Below are 20,044 nucleotides of genomic sequence, written 5' to 3'. Positions count from 1 at the left end.
AAAACTCTTAAAGTATTAATGTTTCAAGAGATAGATATTGGGATGTTTTCTGTGACCACTACCTTTATGGTTATGAAATGTTGAATCCTACAATTTCTCCTTCATATTAATGGAGATGATGGGGTATTACCTATGAGTATTATTCTCACTTAGAGCCCTGGCTAGAGCACTCACAAAACCAGAACATGCTGACATTGCACAGAAGATATCTTACCTGGGAATCAAATCCAAGAACTGAGGCAATAATGTTCTCCTCTGAGCAACCATAAATTAAACTCCATCTGCAGCAGTGGTTAATTTGATCATGGGACAGGCACTATATAAATAAAATATTTGACTAGCATTGTTTGATAGTTCCCAGATTCTTTCATTCCTGGCCTTTTCATTTGAGTGCTAAAACGTTTCTTAATGTATGATTTTTGGAAAATGTTAAAGTAAGATTGTAAGAATAAATCGAACTGAATATAGATACATTTGTAAAGAAGGCCAGTTAGCAGCTTGAAAGGGGCATCATTTACATGCAGTGCAAAGTAAGTTGGAGTTATCTTAACTACTTAAAACGCTTGAAATGCAGCAATAAGAATGAATAGTTAGAAAATATTTATCTTCATTGTCTGTTTTTATTTTTGCATTTTTTCTCCTACTTTTTTAAGCTCAAGCAAATATTTCTATGACAAAGAAGACAGTAGTTATAGGGAGCACCACCCAAACTGGCCAGCTGGTGGCACTGTTGCACAGGTCAAAATCACAGCATGTATTGGTGTAGGTGAAGTTCATGCCCATGGCGGATTTCTCTCCAGTCTTTCCACACATCTGGGCAGCAGCACAGCTCTTCTCGTACACCACCAGATGAAAGCTTCCTGTGGGGGCAACACCACAACACCATTAAGTACACACCTTGCTGTCACATTTTTCAATCTTATTCTTCCATAAACATTTTATAGACAAGTTACAATAGAGTCGGATCTGACTGCTTGTACTTATTCATTAATTGTGGCACCAGTGGTGTTCTGGAAATATATAAACTGGTGAGAAGGAACATGTATTCATGTAAAAAAGTGAACACCACCTTATTTCTTTTTTATATAAAGCTGTCAAACTGCATAGCCTAATGGTGATTTGAGTTACTGTCACAGTCATCTTTTTATCAGCATCTGTCCTTTACTTGGGATCATCATGATTTCTAACAGAATATTTTTTTGCTCTGTCTCCTTGTTCATTTATTTATTTATTTTAAACTTGCACCACTCTGATGTCTTTGAAGGCATTTTCTTTAATCTTCAGAAGACTTAGGTATGGTTACAGAATGATAAAGGTGATGCAAATTATTAAAAGCTTTGACCAATGCCTCTGAGAGAGACGTTAGTGAGTCGTAAACAAGCGCTTCTTTAAATGTGCTAATGAGGGCTTAGTGTTGTACTGTAGTCATTTATGTGGTGTCGCATAGTGACTTCAAAGAGCTTTCATGAGGACTAAAAATAAAAAGAAATCAGCTCCAGGAATTCTCCATGTCATTCTCCTTGGCTATCCCTTTCAAGATGTATGGTGTATTTTTGTGACTCCAAGAAAAAAAAAACCTACATATTATGTTGTGTGGAGCTTTATCTCCAATGTATTTCTGAGAAATTTGAATCTTACAAGGAGGTCTGGTGGCACAGGTTTGACAGATGTCGGAAGAATGTTAAATTCTGGACTGCAAAGTGCCTACTGTAAAGTTTGGTGGAGGAGAGAGAATGGTCTGGGACATTTTTGAGGGTTTTAGCTGAGACCCTCAGTTCCACGGAAAGGTACTGTTAATGCTACAGCATACAAAGGCATTTTAGACAATTATGCACCTCTACCTTTGTAGCAACAGTTTATGGAAGGTCCTTATCTGTTTCAGCATGACTGTGTCCCTGTACCCAAAGCCAGGTCTATGATGACAGAGTGTGACGAGTTTGGTGTAGAGGAACTTGAGCGGCCTGCACTGAGCCCTAACCTTAACCCTATTGAACACCTTTGGGATGAACTTGAATGCCAATTGCGAGCCAGGTCTTCTCATCCAGCGTCAGTACCTGACCTCACAAATATCGAAAATTGGCTAAATGGCCACAAATTCTTACAGACACAGTCCAAAATCTTGTGAAAAACCTTTCCAGAAGAGTGGAGGGTGTCATAGCCACAAAGATTGTTTTTTTTTTTAAATACAGTATTCAAATCCATGGCTTAGGAATAGAATTCCTACAAGCTCATATAGCTGTGATGTTCGGGTGTCCTCAAGCTTCTGTCCTATATCTTCTGGCCATTTATTTCTTCCTTTATTAAAACATAGTGTGTGTACATAGCACAATTCATGTAACCCTTTTCTCAAGCTCACTTATTCCTTGCAAGTATTTCTGCAAGTGGGCTAGTAGAGGGTCACTCAGTCCAGTAAACCATTGCTGAGCTTTAAAGCATATGCTACTTAAAATGGGCAAAATTACAACTACAGTCGTAAACTGTAATTTACAAACTAGCTCGACACTTTGGACAATTCTAATTTATATTTGTTATGCTATTTGCTTTTGCACTTTTTATGCAAGTTTCATTTACCACAGCACTTTGGTGCTTGGGGGACCATTGTGGCATGTGTGCAAATTGGGCTCAACCAATTTTTGCACTTACTTGCATGTGGCAATTTTCTGTGGTGAGCACCATCTGAAAACATTTTACAAGTTACAGAAGCATAAAATAATCGTTTAAACATTATATACCAAATTATATACATTACATACATATATACATAAACATGTAGTGCCAGTGTGGTGAAGAAAGAATTAAACTGTCAACCTTGTGGTTTCCAGAACCTCTCATTACCCTTAACACCATATTGCCTGCCAATGCTTGTCCCTCAACAAGAATGGATTGTTGAAAAATTTGGAAGACATCTCCAGTATTGCAGGATTTTATTATTCAAATGTCAAAGCCTTTTTCTTAAAAACAGCATTTAAAAATACTCACCTCTCTTTCCCATTGCAGTACTGGACAGGCAGCGGTTACCTGAAGGACACTGCTGGGGGAATTTGAAGCAGTCGATGGGTGAAATTGTTGGAAAGATGCACCTGTAGCATTTCAGTCCCTCTCCTGGATTGGTACAGAATATAATAGTCAGTCTTCTCCAGACTCATCAAAATCAACAAGCTTTTTTAATCCCTTTAAGATTTTTTTTATTTGTGGCCTTATGCGCTTATTCATTTATTTTAATTCAGGCAACATGAATCTGATGAGTGAGTGTAAAATAACTAGGCTTTATAGTGAGCAGGGCTGACAGTAATCGAGCCTGGCTCTGTTCACTCAGTTCGCTCAATTATTTTAATGGGGCTAATTTAACTAGGGGGCAATTACTTTTTCACACAATATTGGATGGTGTTGGATAACTTTGTTCAATAAATACATAAAAAAAACATTTTATTTGCTCACTCAATTGCCCTTTATCTAATATTAGACCTACAAACATTCAATGTCAGAAATCTACAGTATAATGAAGATATTGAAGAAGGGGAAAATATAGTTTAATAGAACTGTATGTGATCAAACTTAGTAATCTATATATTATCAACCTTGCAAGCATTAAGAGGATATTTTTTATATTCATTATATATAATATTGTTCAGTAACAGAATGGACAGCATTCCATGCCTGTAAATATTACACCTATTTGAGTATCACTAGTGATTAATCATTTATTGCATATAAAGCCTCTGCATCTCTTCTATAAGGCTTCCATTTAATTTGAAATGCCTTTAGTATTCAGAGATTTAAACCCCTGTGCTCTGGTTTATATAACAGACCTGATTACTCATGCGCTGCTTTAACCTTTGTGTCCTGCTCTCAAATCAAAATGACATACAGTTGTGAGCTGCGAGTTCACTGTCTGCGGACTTTAAAGATTGACGTCAGCTTCAATATTATGAAGTGAGATATTATTTTATATTAGGATTTGATCAGTCTGTCTATCTATCTATCTATCTATCTATCTATCTATCTATCTATCTATCTATCTATCTATCTATCTATCTATCTATCTATCTGATCCTGTCAACTACACTATCTATCTATCTATCTATCTATCTATCTATCTATCTATCTATCTATCTATCTATCTATCTATCTATCTGCAACTTACAACTTTAAACTTTACTGCCAACCAACATATTTGCTAGGAATTTCTCCTGGTGTTGCATCCATACACATAACAAGGTTAATATCAATTAAACAACACATTATACTGTACAATAAATGACATCACCTCAACATTATTAAGTCCTTATAATATAGCATTAACCATTGTGACTACAGTAGGAAATAGAGAACATGGCCACAGCCATGCAAGGAGAGATTAGAAAAATGGAGGGGTCCACAGCAAATGACAGCATGAAATGGTGTCCAAGGTACTGTATCATTACCATCATAACAATAAAAAGAATAAACCTCCACCCATTCATCCATTATCCAACCCGCTATATCCTAACTACAGGGTCACAGGGGTCTGCTGGAGCCAATCCCAGCCAACACAGTGCGCAAAGCAGGAAACAAACCCTGAACAGGGTGCCAGCCAACCACAGGGCGCTCACAGACACACACACACACCAAGCACACACTGTTGAAATGAACTTGCAAAATGCAACAGATAGTATTAGAAATCCAACAAATATAGATACAAAGATTCATAACAGAAAACATCAAATCTTTACACCTTGGGGGATTTGGGACCTTTTTCTGTCTTATTATCATTTTTCAACCTCTGCCCTGTTCAAGACATCAGAGTGTTGGTGTTTTTTTTTTACAGGTAGGGTAGTGGGCACAACTTTAGGCCCTTCCAATTAACACCCTCTAAGGTGAGGAGAATTCAGGATCAGTGACTAGAAAATACAGAACACAGATCTCCTGGCATCTGAGTGTTTGTTTCAAATCTTTACTTTAATGCAGTTTAGCCTCAAGGCCCCTAAATGTGAAAATGCATATCAGTAAATTGACAGGCAAGATTTTGCAAAAATGTGTAAAAACAATTAGAGCTAACAATTCTGTGCTTCTGGTAAATATGGCTGCATGTGTGATATTTTGATGGTAATCTGCAAATCTAAACAAACATTGACAAAGAAAAGATGAGCTGGAGTGCAAAGAGGTAATGTTATTATGTTGATAATGCTTATAGTATCAGTACAGAATCTAAATTCATTTTATAGCCCAGCTGCAGTTAAACCAATTCCACAGTTCGGTGGTTTTAGTGGTAGTTTTCAGACAAAATACTCATTCTGCTGCCAGGAAATCTTAGACTCTGCTAAAAGGTTTTCCTACAATAAAGAAATTGTTCTAGAGCCTCGCCTGCTTGTATTACACAATATATTTACGTAGGTGCAAGACGCACATTGAACAAACTTGGAGAGTACATAAATATGGAGAAAATGGAAAGGATTATCATAAAAGTAATAGTTAACAAATAATACTTAAAGAGAATGTAAACTGGGAAAAACCATACAGTGCAAAAAAAAAGTGCAAATCTTTGATGTTGTACGAGCTTCAGCGTATCCTCCATGTGGAGCTCCAGGGCCTTTGGTTTCCTCCCACGGTCCAGTCTTTCTGATAACTGATTGGTCACTTTGGTGAACACCAGAGCCCTGCTCATATTTCACTCCTGCCTTATCCATATCCAAATACCCTGACTTTTGTAATATGGAAATGAAAATGAAGGCTTATTTAAAAGACCTTGCCTGGAGACTGTGGAATCTGTTTCAAATATTATTCACGTACATTACTCTTATGAGTAAGGATTGTCAAATTAAGACAGATTAAACACATTACGGTCAAAAAAAGTAATAATAGTAAAAAAAGAAAAAGTAACTGAGCTAAAGCATTGTATCATATAATACAGTAATAGCACATATTCAACTTATAGCAGGTTGGACAATGACTGACTGACTGACTGAACACACGTGTACAGTGGACACAATCATCCATTTCGTTATTACTGTCTGCTTCAGCAGCCATGAAAAAGAATTTACTAGAGGCAGACTCAGGGCATGCCGGAGTGGCTTATATGTCCTGAAGGGCTTGGAAATGGCTGGAAATTGAAAAGTTCAGAGGGGTGAGGTGGGTTGGACTGTTGAACTTGGCGTGTTGCCACTGTGACTTTAACCAGGAAAAGCAGAATTAACATACATGAATGAATGAAGGAATACCTGCACTACTGCATACTGTTCACTCTGAATGTTATCGATCTTAACCTAATATTAGATAAAAGGAACATGGAGTGAATAAAACAACATTTTAATTTGAATTAATTTATTTATTAAAAAGTTACAATGATTTTCAGTTGTTTATACTAATACTAATTATCCTCTTGCACTGACTGAGCCACCTTCATCAGTAACGTGTCTGCCAGATGTTCCCTGTAAGTATCGATCGGCCTCTCATAGTGGTGGCAGTGGTTGTTGCCTGTTTTTAATTCTGACTCAGTTTTCAACTCTGTGACCTTTCTGGGTTTTCAAACATGAACTTCTTGTTTCAGGTGCTGTCACAACATCTCATTGGGATTTTTATCTCAGGATTTTGACAGAAAAATTTGAATTTTTTTTCTTTCTGATTATGAAATTGAAATGTGTGTGCATTTGGAGCTGTTATCTTGCTTCAAGCGACAGCTGCACTTCAGCGCATGGACTGGTGGCCTGGTATTCTCATAAAGATTTGGAGCAGATTTTATGGCTCCTCTAGTGATGACGTGCTGGTCACGTCCTGATGCACACAAGGACCTCAAAATCATGTTTTTAAAGTTAACTGCTGATGGCAGGTACTCACTATAAAATGCAATTTTTAGACTTCCTCCATACATAATGTTACATATGCTAGCTTCCACGTTTGGCCTTACTCTAATAGTTTTTATTTGGTATGAGAAAAAAGAAGAGTGTCTGCAGCCAATGATAATATTTTGCTACTAGTAGAGATAGGGGATATGAATGCATAGTAGCTGAAAGTGCTGAAAATGTATTCTTTAAAAGAGTTCAAGAAACAAATAGGGATGAGTGCAGATCAAAAATATCGTTACACAATATGAAGAGGATGTAAGTGGTCTTCAGAAGAAAGGCTTTAATGGAGTCTTGCACAGCTCACAAAAGACTTGCTTTTATTCTAGTTTCTCCTGTTTCCATTTATTAGTGGTTAAGAGAAGGAAGTAAACTACATTGTAAACCTCCTTATGTTTATTCAGCGCTATGTGTTCCTAGTTTTAGTGGAATTTTTAAGGATGTGTACAGTGTCACACGCTCGCTTAGGGAACAGCTGACGGGCTCAATAAAGCGTGATAACACAAAGAAAGCAGGTTTTGCACAGGGTAATAATATCTCTCTCTCATTCAGCAGAAAAACAGTAGAATAAATGCATTGTTTGGAAGACTGGCAGACGATTCCACGCACACAATAACAAAGCCATTACTTCCATCCTCACCTGATGACTGCACTTCTGGCTTCACCATTCCATGTCATTTCTGCCCGTCCGTTTTCACAGCATTCGCTCTGTATCTAATTTCCTGCCAGTTCACTCTAAAAATCCATTCACCTAGCGAAATGTTGTCCTCTGTTCGATTCATTTTGCATGTATCAGTCTGGAAAGGTTGCTCTGGACCTTACACTATATGGGGCTACCACCCCAAATCTTTATGAGTATGCTGTCTCAAATTCATTCTTCACAACAGATAGAAATGATACATAGATACTAAGACTATGACTATAAAAGGTGTTCACCCATTTAGAAGTTTTCACATTTTATATAACACTAGCAAAATACCCGCGCTTCGCAGCGGAGAAGTAGTGTGTTAAAGAAGTTATGAAAAAGAAAAGGAAACATTTGAAAAATAACGTAACATGATTGTCAATGTAATTGTTTTGTCACTGTTATGAGTGTTGCTGTCATCAAGGATTTGATTATCATTATTTCTTTCAATCAGGTTCGTATTTGAAGGATGTGCTGTGTTCAAGTTATATTCCATGTTTGTCAACCGTTGTAAAGATAACTTTCCCAGTCTTGCAAAATCAGTTCATGTGAGCCGCACGGAGTACATGCATCGATGCTTCTCAGCTGTGCTTGTGCTATCTCGTATGATCTTGCGATGTTTACGGCTTTATTTAATGTTATTTCAGACCCAGCACTTAAAAGTTTCTCTCACACTTTCGCTGAGTTTGTGCCAAACACTAGTCTATCCCTGACCATCTCATCTTCGTTTGCATAAGCACAGTCCTTCTCCAGCAATTTTAACTCACCTACAAAGTAATGAAAAGTCTCGTTTATACCCTGCGTCCTCTCATTATACTTGTATCTCACGAATATCTTATTCGTCGTAGGCATGACAAACCCCAGCGGCAGCCTGTCTATGAACCTAATTTAAAGTTAAGCTTTACACTCTGCTTTTCTATTCGTCTGCATAAGCACAGTCCTTCACCAGCAATTTTAACTCCGTTACAGCAATTTTAACTCTGTTACAAGTGATCAAAAGTCTTGTTTATTCCCTGCGTCTTCTCATTAAACTTGTATCTCGCGAATATCTTATTCGTCGTAGGCATGACAAACCCCAGCGGCAGCCTGTCTATGAACTTAATTTAAACTTTAGGTTTACACTGTGCTTTGTTCCTGCAGTAGCTGCACTTATGAATATGCTTGTATGCGTCACTCGCTTCATATTCTTTTGCTGCCTTCTCAATTGTGTAATGCATTTTTTGAACAGGTTTTATTCATCGAAGTGATCACTACCCAAATCGATGCTCGTGAATCTAAGATGTTTAACAGGCATTCCCGGTATTATGTTGTGGATTTGCCTGCGAATATTTAGTGGCAGCGTGTCTATGAACGTAATTTAAACTTAAGCTTTACACCTTGCTTTCCTATTGATATGTGTACAAAGACTTGTTCAGCGTCAGAGGGATTCCGCAGTAGCTGCACTTATGAATATGCTAAGCACAGTCCTTCACCGGCGAATATTTAGTGGCAGCGTGTCTCCCTGACCATCTCATCTTCGTTTGCATAAGCACAGTCCTTCACCCGTGAATATTTACCTTATATGGGCAGCCACTCAATTACGTGGGAGGCGTGATGATGCAGGACGCAACTCCGCCTCAAACGGCGACCAAGCTGCAGGCTATGGCCGTATATATGGACGTAAGTAGGTTCCAGTTATGACCGTTACGCATAGAATTTCGAAATGAAACCTGCCTAACTTTTGTAAGTAAGCTGTAAGGAATGAGCCTGCCAAATTTCAGCCTTTCACCTGCACGGGAAGTTGGAGAATTAGTGATGAGTCAGTCAGTCAGTCAGTCAGTCAGTCAGTCAGTCAGTCAGTCAGTGAGGGCTTTGCCTTTTAATAGTATAGATTGAATCACAGTATATTTAATTTTTTAGACTGATTAATAGAACAAAAAGACTCTTTAATGTTAAAGTGAAAACACATCTCTACAAAGTGGTCTAAACTAATTGCAAGTATTGCGCAGAAGACAATTTAACACATAGGTATTCACCCCATTTAAAATGAAAAACCTAAATCATAACTGGTGCAACAAACTGAGTTTATAATTCACATAATTGATTCAATGGAGTTTAGGGATTTTAACTAATTGTAGAATAAATGTACCTTATCTGGAATGTCCAACCTGGCCTAACTCACACAATGAAGACAAAACGTACAATCCAAGCAACTCGGTTAAAAGGTGATGGAAGAGATGGAGAGAAGAAAATATTCAAGTCACTGAATTTTCCTTGGAGTCCACTTAAATTGTTTTTTAAGAAATAGGAAATATTATGGCACAGCTCTGAATTTGTGAAGAGCAGGCCATCTGCAAAAAGTAAGTGATCAGGCAAGAATAAGACCAGTGAGGAAGACCATGAAGAGAACACTGATGGAGTTACAAGCTATGGCGACTTAGATTGGAAAGACTGCCCACACAGCAAATGCTCACTCTCAAAGCTTTATGGGAAAGTGGCAAAGAGAAAAAAACACACATGGGATATTGGCAAGAGTCTGCAAGAAGGCACATAGGAGATTCTGAATTCATCAGAAAGAAGGTTCTATGGTCTGGTAAGACCAAAATTGGTGTTTTGCCCATCAAACTAAGCACTGTGTTTGAGCACTTTGCATTTTCAAAAACACCATTGCCACCATGAAACAAGGAGTTGCTGCATCATGTTGTGGGAAGCTTTTCAGATAGGCTTTTTGAAGAAGGATTTGGAAGGTTTATGAGGGTAAAGTGAATGCAGTAAAATACAGGACAATCCTCTCTTTGTTTGTAGCAAATAGTAAACTAGTGGAGATATTCAAACAGTCAACAGTTTCTTGGCAAAGTTAACAGAAGCAAACAACGAAAGAACAAACAGTCCCTATCATAACTACTAAGACAGATACATAGTTCACATTTTGTTTTATTTTAAGAAATGATGTCTTGATGTATTTGTGTGTCAAATTCTATATACTTTATGACCAAAAGTACATGGACACCACAAAAAATTAACGGGTTCAGGTGTTTCAGCTGCACTCATTGATAACAGGGGCATAAAAGCAAGCATACAGCCATGCAATCTCCAATGAAAAACACTGTCAGGAAGTCATACCGAAGAGTTCAGTGACTTTAAATGTCATACTGTCATAGGATGTGATCTTTGCTTCAAGTCAGGATACGAAATTTCTGCTCTGCTAGATCTGCCCTGGACAATTGTTAACTGTTATTATTGTGTAGTGGAAGAGGAGCAACAACAGTTTGCCACTAAGTGGTAGAACACATAAACACAGACAAGCCTAAGATCTCTATACGCAATGCCAAGCGATGGCTGGAGTCATTTAAAGCACGCCAGCATTTAACTCTGGAACTGTGGAATCATGCTTTCTGGAGTAATTATTCATAATTCACTATCTGGCAGTCTGGTGGACAAATCTGTGTTTGGAGAATGCTAGGAGTATGCTACCTATTGGACTGCGCAGTGCCTACTCTAAAGTTTGGTGGAGTAGGTATAATGGTCAGGGGCTGGTTTTCAGGGTTTGGGCTAGTCATCTTAGTTCCAGAGAAGGGCACTGTTAATTATCCAGCATATAAAGACATTTTATACACTCCCAACATTGTGGCAGCAGTTTCGGAATGATCATTTTCTGTACCAGCAACTGTATACCCTTTGGCACAAAGCCAGGTCCATAAAGACAGGGTTTGACGCATTTGGTATTAAGGAGCTTGAGTGGTCTGGACAGATCCCTAACCCTAACCCTAATGCACCCCCTGGGGATGAATTGGAACAACCATTGTGATCCATTTTTCTTGTCCAACATCAGTACCTGATTGTACAAATTCTACTTTGGCTAAATGTGCAGAGATTCTCATAGACACACTCCAAAATCTTTTGGAAAGCCTTCCCAGTAGAGTTGAGGCTGTTACAGCCACAAAGAGGGGCCAACTCCATCTTAATTCTCATCATTTTGGAATGGGATGTCCAACAATTTCATATAGGTGTGGTGTTCGGGTGTCCACAAAGTTTTGGCAATTTAGAATATATCTGTCTATTCATTTTCTGAAATCGCCTTTGCCATTAAACAGAGGTAATAGATGCATGCATTGGTGAAGGTGGGAAACACACTCCCATGATCCCCCATGTTGAGACCATTTAAAGTCCCAAACTGAGATCTGTGAGGAAACCAGACAACCCAGAGTAAAAGCAGTTAAGTCAAGCAATGAACTTGGGTCTTTTGGGTTGTGAGGTTGCACTATTAATGTGAACTCTAATTTTGAGTTTGAAATTTAGAAATATGTTTGCATATCCATAAATAAATTAAACAATATTTAAAAGAATTTTTAGCACAACCTTGCTCATGAGTTTAAACTCTTTTACAATCTGTTTGAGCCTGATGTCGACAAATTCTTTAGACAGACTGTATACAAAAGCTGAGCATTGAAGCATATAATAGAGGAGGCATGACAGAGCCCCAAAATGTATTTTTCATTCGACAGAAATGGAGCTTTGAAGCACTGCAAGCTCTCCTTCTGACTAGTCATGTGTGGCAACACAGAAATATTGATTTCTTGGTGTATTCTAGAGTTATTGTAGATCACCAGAAAAATCTACATTAAGTTTGAAAATAGACTTGTTCTTCTAGTAGACTTAATTAGACCAGTACACAATTGAAAATGATGACAAATTAAGACATTCGGACCAATTTTAATCTAAAACGTCATAAAAGAACTTGATTCAATAACTCACAAAAGATGTTTCTGTTTATAAAAGTCGGCTTATTGCATTAAAATCACAAGGCATTTGATATCCTAAATTAAAGACCATCAGTGTATCTCATGGCTAAATCTCATACCAGTAAAGACAGAGCCAAAATATATATTCATGTATATATTCTTTAAGAAGCCAAGTTGTCCTTTTAAAGTTTAGCACTGCTGCCTCACAACTCCTGGGTTCAATCCCCACCTCTATTATGGTATGTAGGGTGTTTGAACCTTCTTCCTCTGCCCCTGTAGGTTTCCTCCCACATTATAAAGACATTCATGCCAGGCTGGCCGGTAACCTTAGATTAGCCCTGTGTGCAAAAGTGAGCCTTATAATGGACTGACATGCCATCCAGGGCTTGTGTGCGATGCTAATAGGATAGGCTCCAACTGTCATAGTGACTTTGACATGATCATATAAAAATATTCTCATCAGATGGCCTTTTGCCTCTTTGGGTATCTCCGATTAATAGCACTGCTGCCTCATGTTTTAAGGAAACCTGAGTTCAATTTCTTGATCAGTCATTATTCTCTGGCCAGCTGACAGTATCACACCTACTAGTACTGTCCCTGTAGAGGTTACAGGATCTGTCCTTCTTCCAGGTTTATTGGTTTACTCCCATATCAAAATTGCTGTATGTGTTGCTATCTGCTGCCTTTGTATTTGCTCCTGTGGTAGAAATCGACATCTTAAAGAAAGAAACGTATCCTCAAACAGGACAAATCTGATAAAACCTTTTAGTCAGTACTCAGGCAGGAGAAAAGCTTGTCCAACTGTGTCATTTATTACATGTGCAGCACCAAGCTGAGGAGATAACATCTCTCACAGAAGTCCGCTACAGGCAAGATGAGAAAGGTCCCAAAAACAACAGTTTTATAAACTATTGAATTTGCATGAATTGTCAATCAATGCATACATTTTATGCTCTGAATGGTTAAAAGACATGAGTTGTTTAGCACAGAGCACAACCAGACTAAATAAAAGCCTTTCTCCATTATATTCCTTGCTCTTCAGTATCTCTTAATTTAGATGTTACCCTTGAAATTTCAGTGTATGTGACAAGTGTCCAGTTTTATTGTTTCTAGGATATCTTCTGATTTCTTAATCAGATTTCTTAATTGTTATTACATCAACCTGCTCCTGGTACATTCTTGTCTCTGTTGTTCACTTGACCTTTATCTGGTTTCCTAATTAGACTGAACAGGTTTCTGACATTTATTAGTCCTCTTATACTTCTAAGATGGATGTTATATTTTAATATGGAAAGCATATCAAAACACTCTATCCTAAATGACTATGTGACCCCTAAGTCTAATTCTTGTTTCACACTCCATATTAGACTCTGTATGTGAATGTATCTTGTAATAAACTGTGAGTTTTTCTCTGTGTTAGCCTGGTGGATCTGGGTGTGCATGTTTCCTGCCACCACAGCCACTGTTCTGCCAGGATAGACTCCAGCACCCTGTGGTCGTGATGTGGATTAAGTAGGCTTAACTGGGCAGTAAATGCTTTATTTATGTAAAATACATCTTACTCAGATATTGAAATTATTTATTCATCCCTCCATATTTGTCAATATCATTTTTTTCAGGTTTGTAAACTCTACAGCAGGGGCTGCAGGTTTTTACTTTAACTAAATTTTTTATTAGAATCCATTTATTTACTACTAAAGCAGTATTATTTTTTTGGTTAACTTGTTTGTTACAATTCAAAACCTTTAATTACCCATTTCACTTTTAAACTGCTGCATTAAGGTTTTAATTCAGTGGTGAGCAACATTAGTCCTGGAAGGCTGCAGTGGCTGCAGGTTTTTGTTTCAGCTCAACTGCTTAATGAAAAGTCATTTACAGTTTTGCTGATGAAGCCCTTATTCTTCAAGTGACATTTTTCTGCTTCATTTTAGTTGTGTCACTTGTTAAGATTTTGAACCCTTAATTGCTTATTTTAGTCTTAAACAGCCACATTCAATGTCATTTTTAAGTAATTATTCCTTATTGGAATTAATAAGCAGAAGTGAAGAAGACCTGCAGTTCTCCATCTAGCTCATGGGTGTCAAACTTCAGGCCTGGAGGGCCACAGCGGGTGCAGGTTTTCTTTCTAACCCTTTTCCTAATCAGTGTCCAGTTTTCACAGCTAATTAACTTCTTTTCCCTCTATTTTAATAGCCCTGTTTTTAATGATTAAGTCTTCTGAATTGATTCTTTTCTTTATTAAATTACAGCTTAACAGAAATGAGACATGAAATGAGCCAACAGATGACCAGCTAAATTAGGGCTTCAAACTCCAACCAGTTCTTTAATGAGGAGCTGATTCTTGCTGCTTAATTAAACGCGTTATTCAATTTCATGGCTTGTTGCTGCTCTCATTCTGCCACAGAAGACATTTCGAAAACTGTTGATATTCTGTTTTTTTCTAAGAACTCCTAAAATGTTTTGGTAACCTGATGATCAACCTTACTGAGATCTTCATCTTTATTTTCAGATATTGTTTGATGGGTACAGGTGAGCTGGTCATGTCCTGCTTGTTTTATGTCTCATTACTGTCCGGCTGCTAAATAAGGAAAAAACAACTAAGGGGCCTGAGTCAAGCTAATTAAAGAAGTTAATTGGCATCAAAAACTGGTCACTAATTAAGAAGATGGTTAGAATTAAAACCTGCGGCCCTCCAGGACTGGAGTTCGACACCCCTGATCTAGCTTGTTTCCATTTCCACCTGTGTCTATTAAAAGGAAACCGAAAAGAGAAACATAAAGGACAGAACTTTATTTATCTATTTTAGGCTTCAATCATTTGGATGATAACCTCAGACAGGAAAAAAAATCTAATCTAATAAGAATGACTTGGCATTAGAGAGTTAAAACACTAACAAGGCATGAAATTAAAACATATCTGTTATTAGTAAGAATTGGTTTCTAATCTGTAACACTTTGGCCCTCCAGGACAGATGTTGCTCCCCACTGTTTTAATTGTTGCCTGTTTCCTAAACCAGCCGTCAGCTAATAATGAGATGCAAACGACAAAGGATCCACAAGCTCTTCGACCTACGTACTTCCATTTAAACCTTTGTACATGCAGTATCTGTGTTAATGCAATCTTTAGAAATGAGAGAGGAGGGGAAGACCAAGAGGTACAAATCTGTCCTGGACGACAAAACATATAGATAACGTTCTTAGAAAACATAAAATCAACAATGTCATAAAGATTTGTCTTGGAAGAATGAAAGCACTTAAAAGCCAAATAATTAAATATCCAGTCTCATGACCTGCTAAGCCTGGTTGAAATGAAAACTTGCACCCACTGTGAACCTCCAGGACCAGAATTGAGTACCCCTGCTCTAGAGGATCACCATATTGCTTGTCAATGAGTTTTTATTTTCAAAAAGGATTTCTCACTACTTTGTAAAGTGACATGAAAGTTGTTATTCACAAAACACAAACACCTAAGAATTAAGCTGATTCTTTCATGCATGTTCTTCTGTCCATAATGCACTTCAAATAAAGTTTTTCACACCATGTAACAGACTGGCAGCCCATCTAGGGTATTGTTCCTGTCTTGTACCCTTATGCTTGCTTGGATAGACTTTTGTTTCTCCGCAAAGTGGGCTTAGAAAATGGTACAGTATGGTAGGTCTTTCTTCACTAACTCCAGCTTAAGATAATGACAGTGGTGCTAGTGTCTTTAAATTGTATAACCAGCATTATAACTTGATGTTATTTGTTCCATATTCATCCACAAATAATATGAAAATAATCAGATTGGAGTTTTGCTCTTTCCTTTGAGCCATCTCCCATCATAACCTATCGTCTATGGGGGAGGAGTGAAAGCTTTAGATTCATCAAATGTTTCTCAGATCTGGAAATTTAGGGTCCCCTGATACTGAAAACATTGATATCTTCATGTGTCTGTCTGTCTGTGTGTGTCTGTGGGTCACAGTTTCTTGATGATGGTCTAGAGCAAAAATGGCTGGACGGACCAAACTTAAACCTGTAATGAGAAGACGATATGCTGCTTAGGTTTTGAGCCAAATTGTTCAAGAGAAAGAGGCAGTCTGGAGCAGGGATCTCAAACTCCAGTCCTGGAGGCCTGTAGGGTTTCATCCTTTTCTTAATTAGTGACATTTTTTTTTCTTCTAATTAACTTCTTTTAAATTAATTTTAATTGACTTGCTCTCGAAGACTCAGATCCAATAATTGTTTCTTTGTCCTTAATTAGCAGCCAAACAATAATGAGATACAAAATGTACCAAAACATGACCAGCAAACTGTGACCATCATACAATATCTGAAAATAAAAATGGTGGAGGTCACAGGAATGTTGATTTGCTCAGGTCCTCAAAACATTTTAACAGTGCTCTTAGAAAAGTAAAGAAAAAATCAGCTATTTTGAAAATGCATGCTACAGCACAATGAGAGCAGCGAAAAGCCATGGATTTAAAGGAAAAGAATTAATTAACAATAAGACCCGGCGTCCAATTAAGCATTTGGTTGGAGTGAAATTGGTTGGAGTTTGAGGCCCTGACTTAGTTGGTCTTCTGTTGGCTTACTCACTTCACATTTCATTACTGTTTAAGGAAAGAAATGAAGCAATTCAGAGGAACGATGAAGAAATTCCAGGGAACAAATCTTAAAAACCAAGTGAATTAAAATGAATTCAAAACAAGTTAATTAGCAGCAAAAACGGGTCACTAATTAAGAAAAGGGTACAAAACATCCACGTATCAAAAGAGCGACCCTACTAAGGCCAAACGCAGAATGTGGCATGACTCTACCTAACTTTCAATTTTACTACTGAGCAGCAAACATACAAGCTATAAAAACCTGGACATGAACACAAATACATGTATACAGGCTTGGTCTGCAATAGAAATAAAATCCTGCAGTTCCTCTTTATATTCCTTTCTCTGCGCCCCAATAAATGCAAATTATCGCCAATAGACTAATAACCCAATTGTGCTTCACTCACTCAGAATATGAAACCAGTGTAGGAAGCATTTTAAGATAGAGAATCTTTTATCGGAGACACCTCTGCACGAGAACCACGTTTTTCAACCCTTGCAAACATATGCAGCTTTTAACGTCTGGAAAACATTGGTGAATAATTAATCACTTAAAGACCTGTACATAGACAACGTCTTTAAATTCTACGAACAATTACATTCTAAATTTAACTTTCCAGCAACACATTTCTTTCACTACCTTCAAATTAGAAACCTTGTTAAACAGAACCTGCCTGATTTTCCTCACCTCCCACCTACCTCTATGCTGGAAAAAATATTGCTCAGTTTCAAGGACTTAGACAGCATTTCTGCAATTTATAAAAAATATTTTACAGTCCCTCCCTTTCAAAGATCCAAGAGGTCAATGGGAAAAGGATCTCTCCCTCAACACATCAGAAAAGGAGTGGAAGGTAGCAATGCAGAAAATTCACTCGAGCTCCATATGCACAAAGCATACAATTATACAACTCAAAATTATATATCGAGCACATCTGTCTCGCTTAAAAATTTCCAAAATGTTTCCAGGGCAGGATCCAACCTGCGAACACTGCGGTCAAGTTCCAGCCTCACTGGGTCACATGTTTTGGGCCTGCAGCAAATTAACATCATTCTGGACCAAAATCGTTAAATACCTTTCAGACAGTGTTGGTGTCACAATCTCTCCTAATCCACTAACAGCTGTGTTTGGTGAACTTCCAGATGGGCTTAAAGTGGAGAAGGACAAACAAACCGCAATTGCTTTTACTACAATATTGTCACGTAGACTTATCTTGCTCAACTGGAAGAATCCTAACTCTCCCATTTTAATTCAGCGGGTAACTGATGTTTTATATTATTTGAAACTGGAAAAAATCAAATTCTTACTTAGAGGATCTGTGCAGAAAATTTTCAAAACCTGGCAGGATCTATTCAATAACATTTTAGATTAAGCTTTTAAAGCAATGAGGAAGAAGATTTTCTCCCTATTCTTTTTCTTTCTTTCTTTCTTTCTTTTTCTTCTCCATTCATATACAGTATATTCACTTATTAATTTATCTATTTACTTATTTTTACTAGGTTTAAGTTTTATTCTGCTGCCCATGCTCTCTGAATCAGGGGTGGAGGTTGATTTGTTTTCAATTCTATTCATGTAAAATTGATCTATTTGTATGGAATGTTGTGTGATTTCAATAAAATCAATAAAATTAAAAAGAAAAAAAAAAGGTTACAATGAAAACCTGTCCCTGTGTCTGCGTGGGTTTCCTCCCACAGTCCAAAGACATGTAGGTTAGGTGCATTGGCGATTCTAAATTGTCCCTAGTGTGTGCTTGGTGTGTGGGTGCGTGTGTGTATGTGCGCGCCCTGCGGTTGGCTGGCGCCCTGCCCAGGGTTTGTTTCCTGCCTTGCGCCTTGTGTTGGCTAGGATTGGCTCCAGCAGACCCCCATGACCCTGTACTTAGGATATAGCGGGTTGGATAATGGATGGATGGATGAAAACCTGCATTCACTACGGCCTTCCAGGACTGGAGTTTGAGATCCCTGCTCTAGAGGAACCCTCATATTCTGTAATGCTGCAATTAGTTATGAACTCTTCTCATTAACTGCTATCATAATCACCTATTTTATGATCAGAAAGATCAGCATCAGAGTGGTAAATAATTACTGAGATGTTATAGAATAGTCCGGGCAACTTGGTTCCTAGGGTGCAAAGACTACTGACACTCACGTCCGAATTTTCTCATTTAATGCAGTAATAAGGTTATTGAAGAATACCCTGACCTGATTCTTATGTTGAAACTAAATATACAATTATCTAGAGTATAATGACAAGAAAAACAGAACAATCCTTTGCGGATAATCTGGTAAACCTTTTTAAGTAAATGCATTTTTTCAGAAAAGACAAATCAAACACCAAAACCAATCACAGCACTTTATAGTCTTACATTCCATTATTATCTTTTTCTGTATTTGCATCTTAACACCTTACCTATCCTGGTATCAAAGACATAATGCAGAAATTGCTTTCTAGTGTTTCTAATATATAATACTGAAATCCAACATCATTTTTATTATTAATACACAATAGTAAGTTGCACATCAAAGCCTAGTCTTTAGTCTTCACAACAGGCTGCCATTTCCCTTCATGAAGGCAAGATATGACATACATGAAGAAGTGAAGAAACCTACCTGAAATTGCAAAGAGGCTGACCAATACTAGAGTCCAAATTCCTGGCATGAAGACTCAGATGGTCTGCTGGTTTGCTTTCCTGCCTGCCTTCTTTATAACAGATAAGCAATACAGACCAACTGTCAGATGAGCTGCGTTACACTGAACCCTTAAATAGAGTATAGGCACACACACACACACACACACACATTCATAATGTGTAATTTTATTAGATGCGCTACACAAGTTGTATCGAGTACAGCAGGCTGCTAACTTTGAGGAGGATGTTGCCAATTAAATGAGATGAGAGCATTCAGAACTAAATCGAGGTTAAACTCCACATGCTACAGCTTATAAATTTGACTTTTTGCTTCTCAACAACAGTATGACACTCATTAACCCATTTAATCCGTTTTAGGATTTATGGTGACCACAGCCTATCCAAGCAGAGTGAGACACAAGGCGTGGACCAGCCCTGACAGGGTGCCAGTCTATCACAGGACAATCTCATGTGCAGAGTCACACAAGTCAAATATGAAACCTAACATAAATGTCTTTAGAAATGTGGGAGAAAAGCCCATACAGACACAGGGAGAACATGCAAACCTCATGCACACAATGTTCGAGAATTCAAACCCAGGGTACTGAATC

At 37.8% G+C, this 20,044-nt stretch overlaps 1 protein-coding gene across 1 annotated transcript; it reads right to left on the bottom strand.

The window, feature by feature from the left end:
- Positions 1–600: 600 nt before the first annotated feature.
- lypc (ly6 domain containing, pigment cell) lies at positions 601–19,540 on the bottom strand. Its single transcript, XM_039770159.1, has 3 exons — positions 19,414–19,540; positions 2,980–3,102; positions 601–860 (listed from the first exon to the last, which is right to left on the bottom strand). The coding sequence occupies exons 1-3, from the start codon at positions 19,460–19,462 to the stop codon at positions 655–657; spliced, it is 378 nt and encodes a 125-aa protein (XP_039626093.1). The 5' UTR covers positions 19,463–19,540; the 3' UTR covers positions 601–654.
- Between the last annotated feature and the right edge of the window lie 504 nt (positions 19,541–20,044).

Source organism: Polypterus senegalus, chromosome 11 (assembly GCF_016835505.1).
Source record: "Polypterus senegalus isolate Bchr_013 chromosome 11, ASM1683550v1, whole genome shotgun sequence".
Classification (NCBI taxonomy): Eukaryota; Metazoa; Chordata; class Cladistia; order Polypteriformes; family Polypteridae; genus Polypterus; species Polypterus senegalus.
The sequence above is the reverse complement of the archived record's forward strand: the minus strand, read 5'-3'. Positions and strand labels throughout refer to the sequence as shown.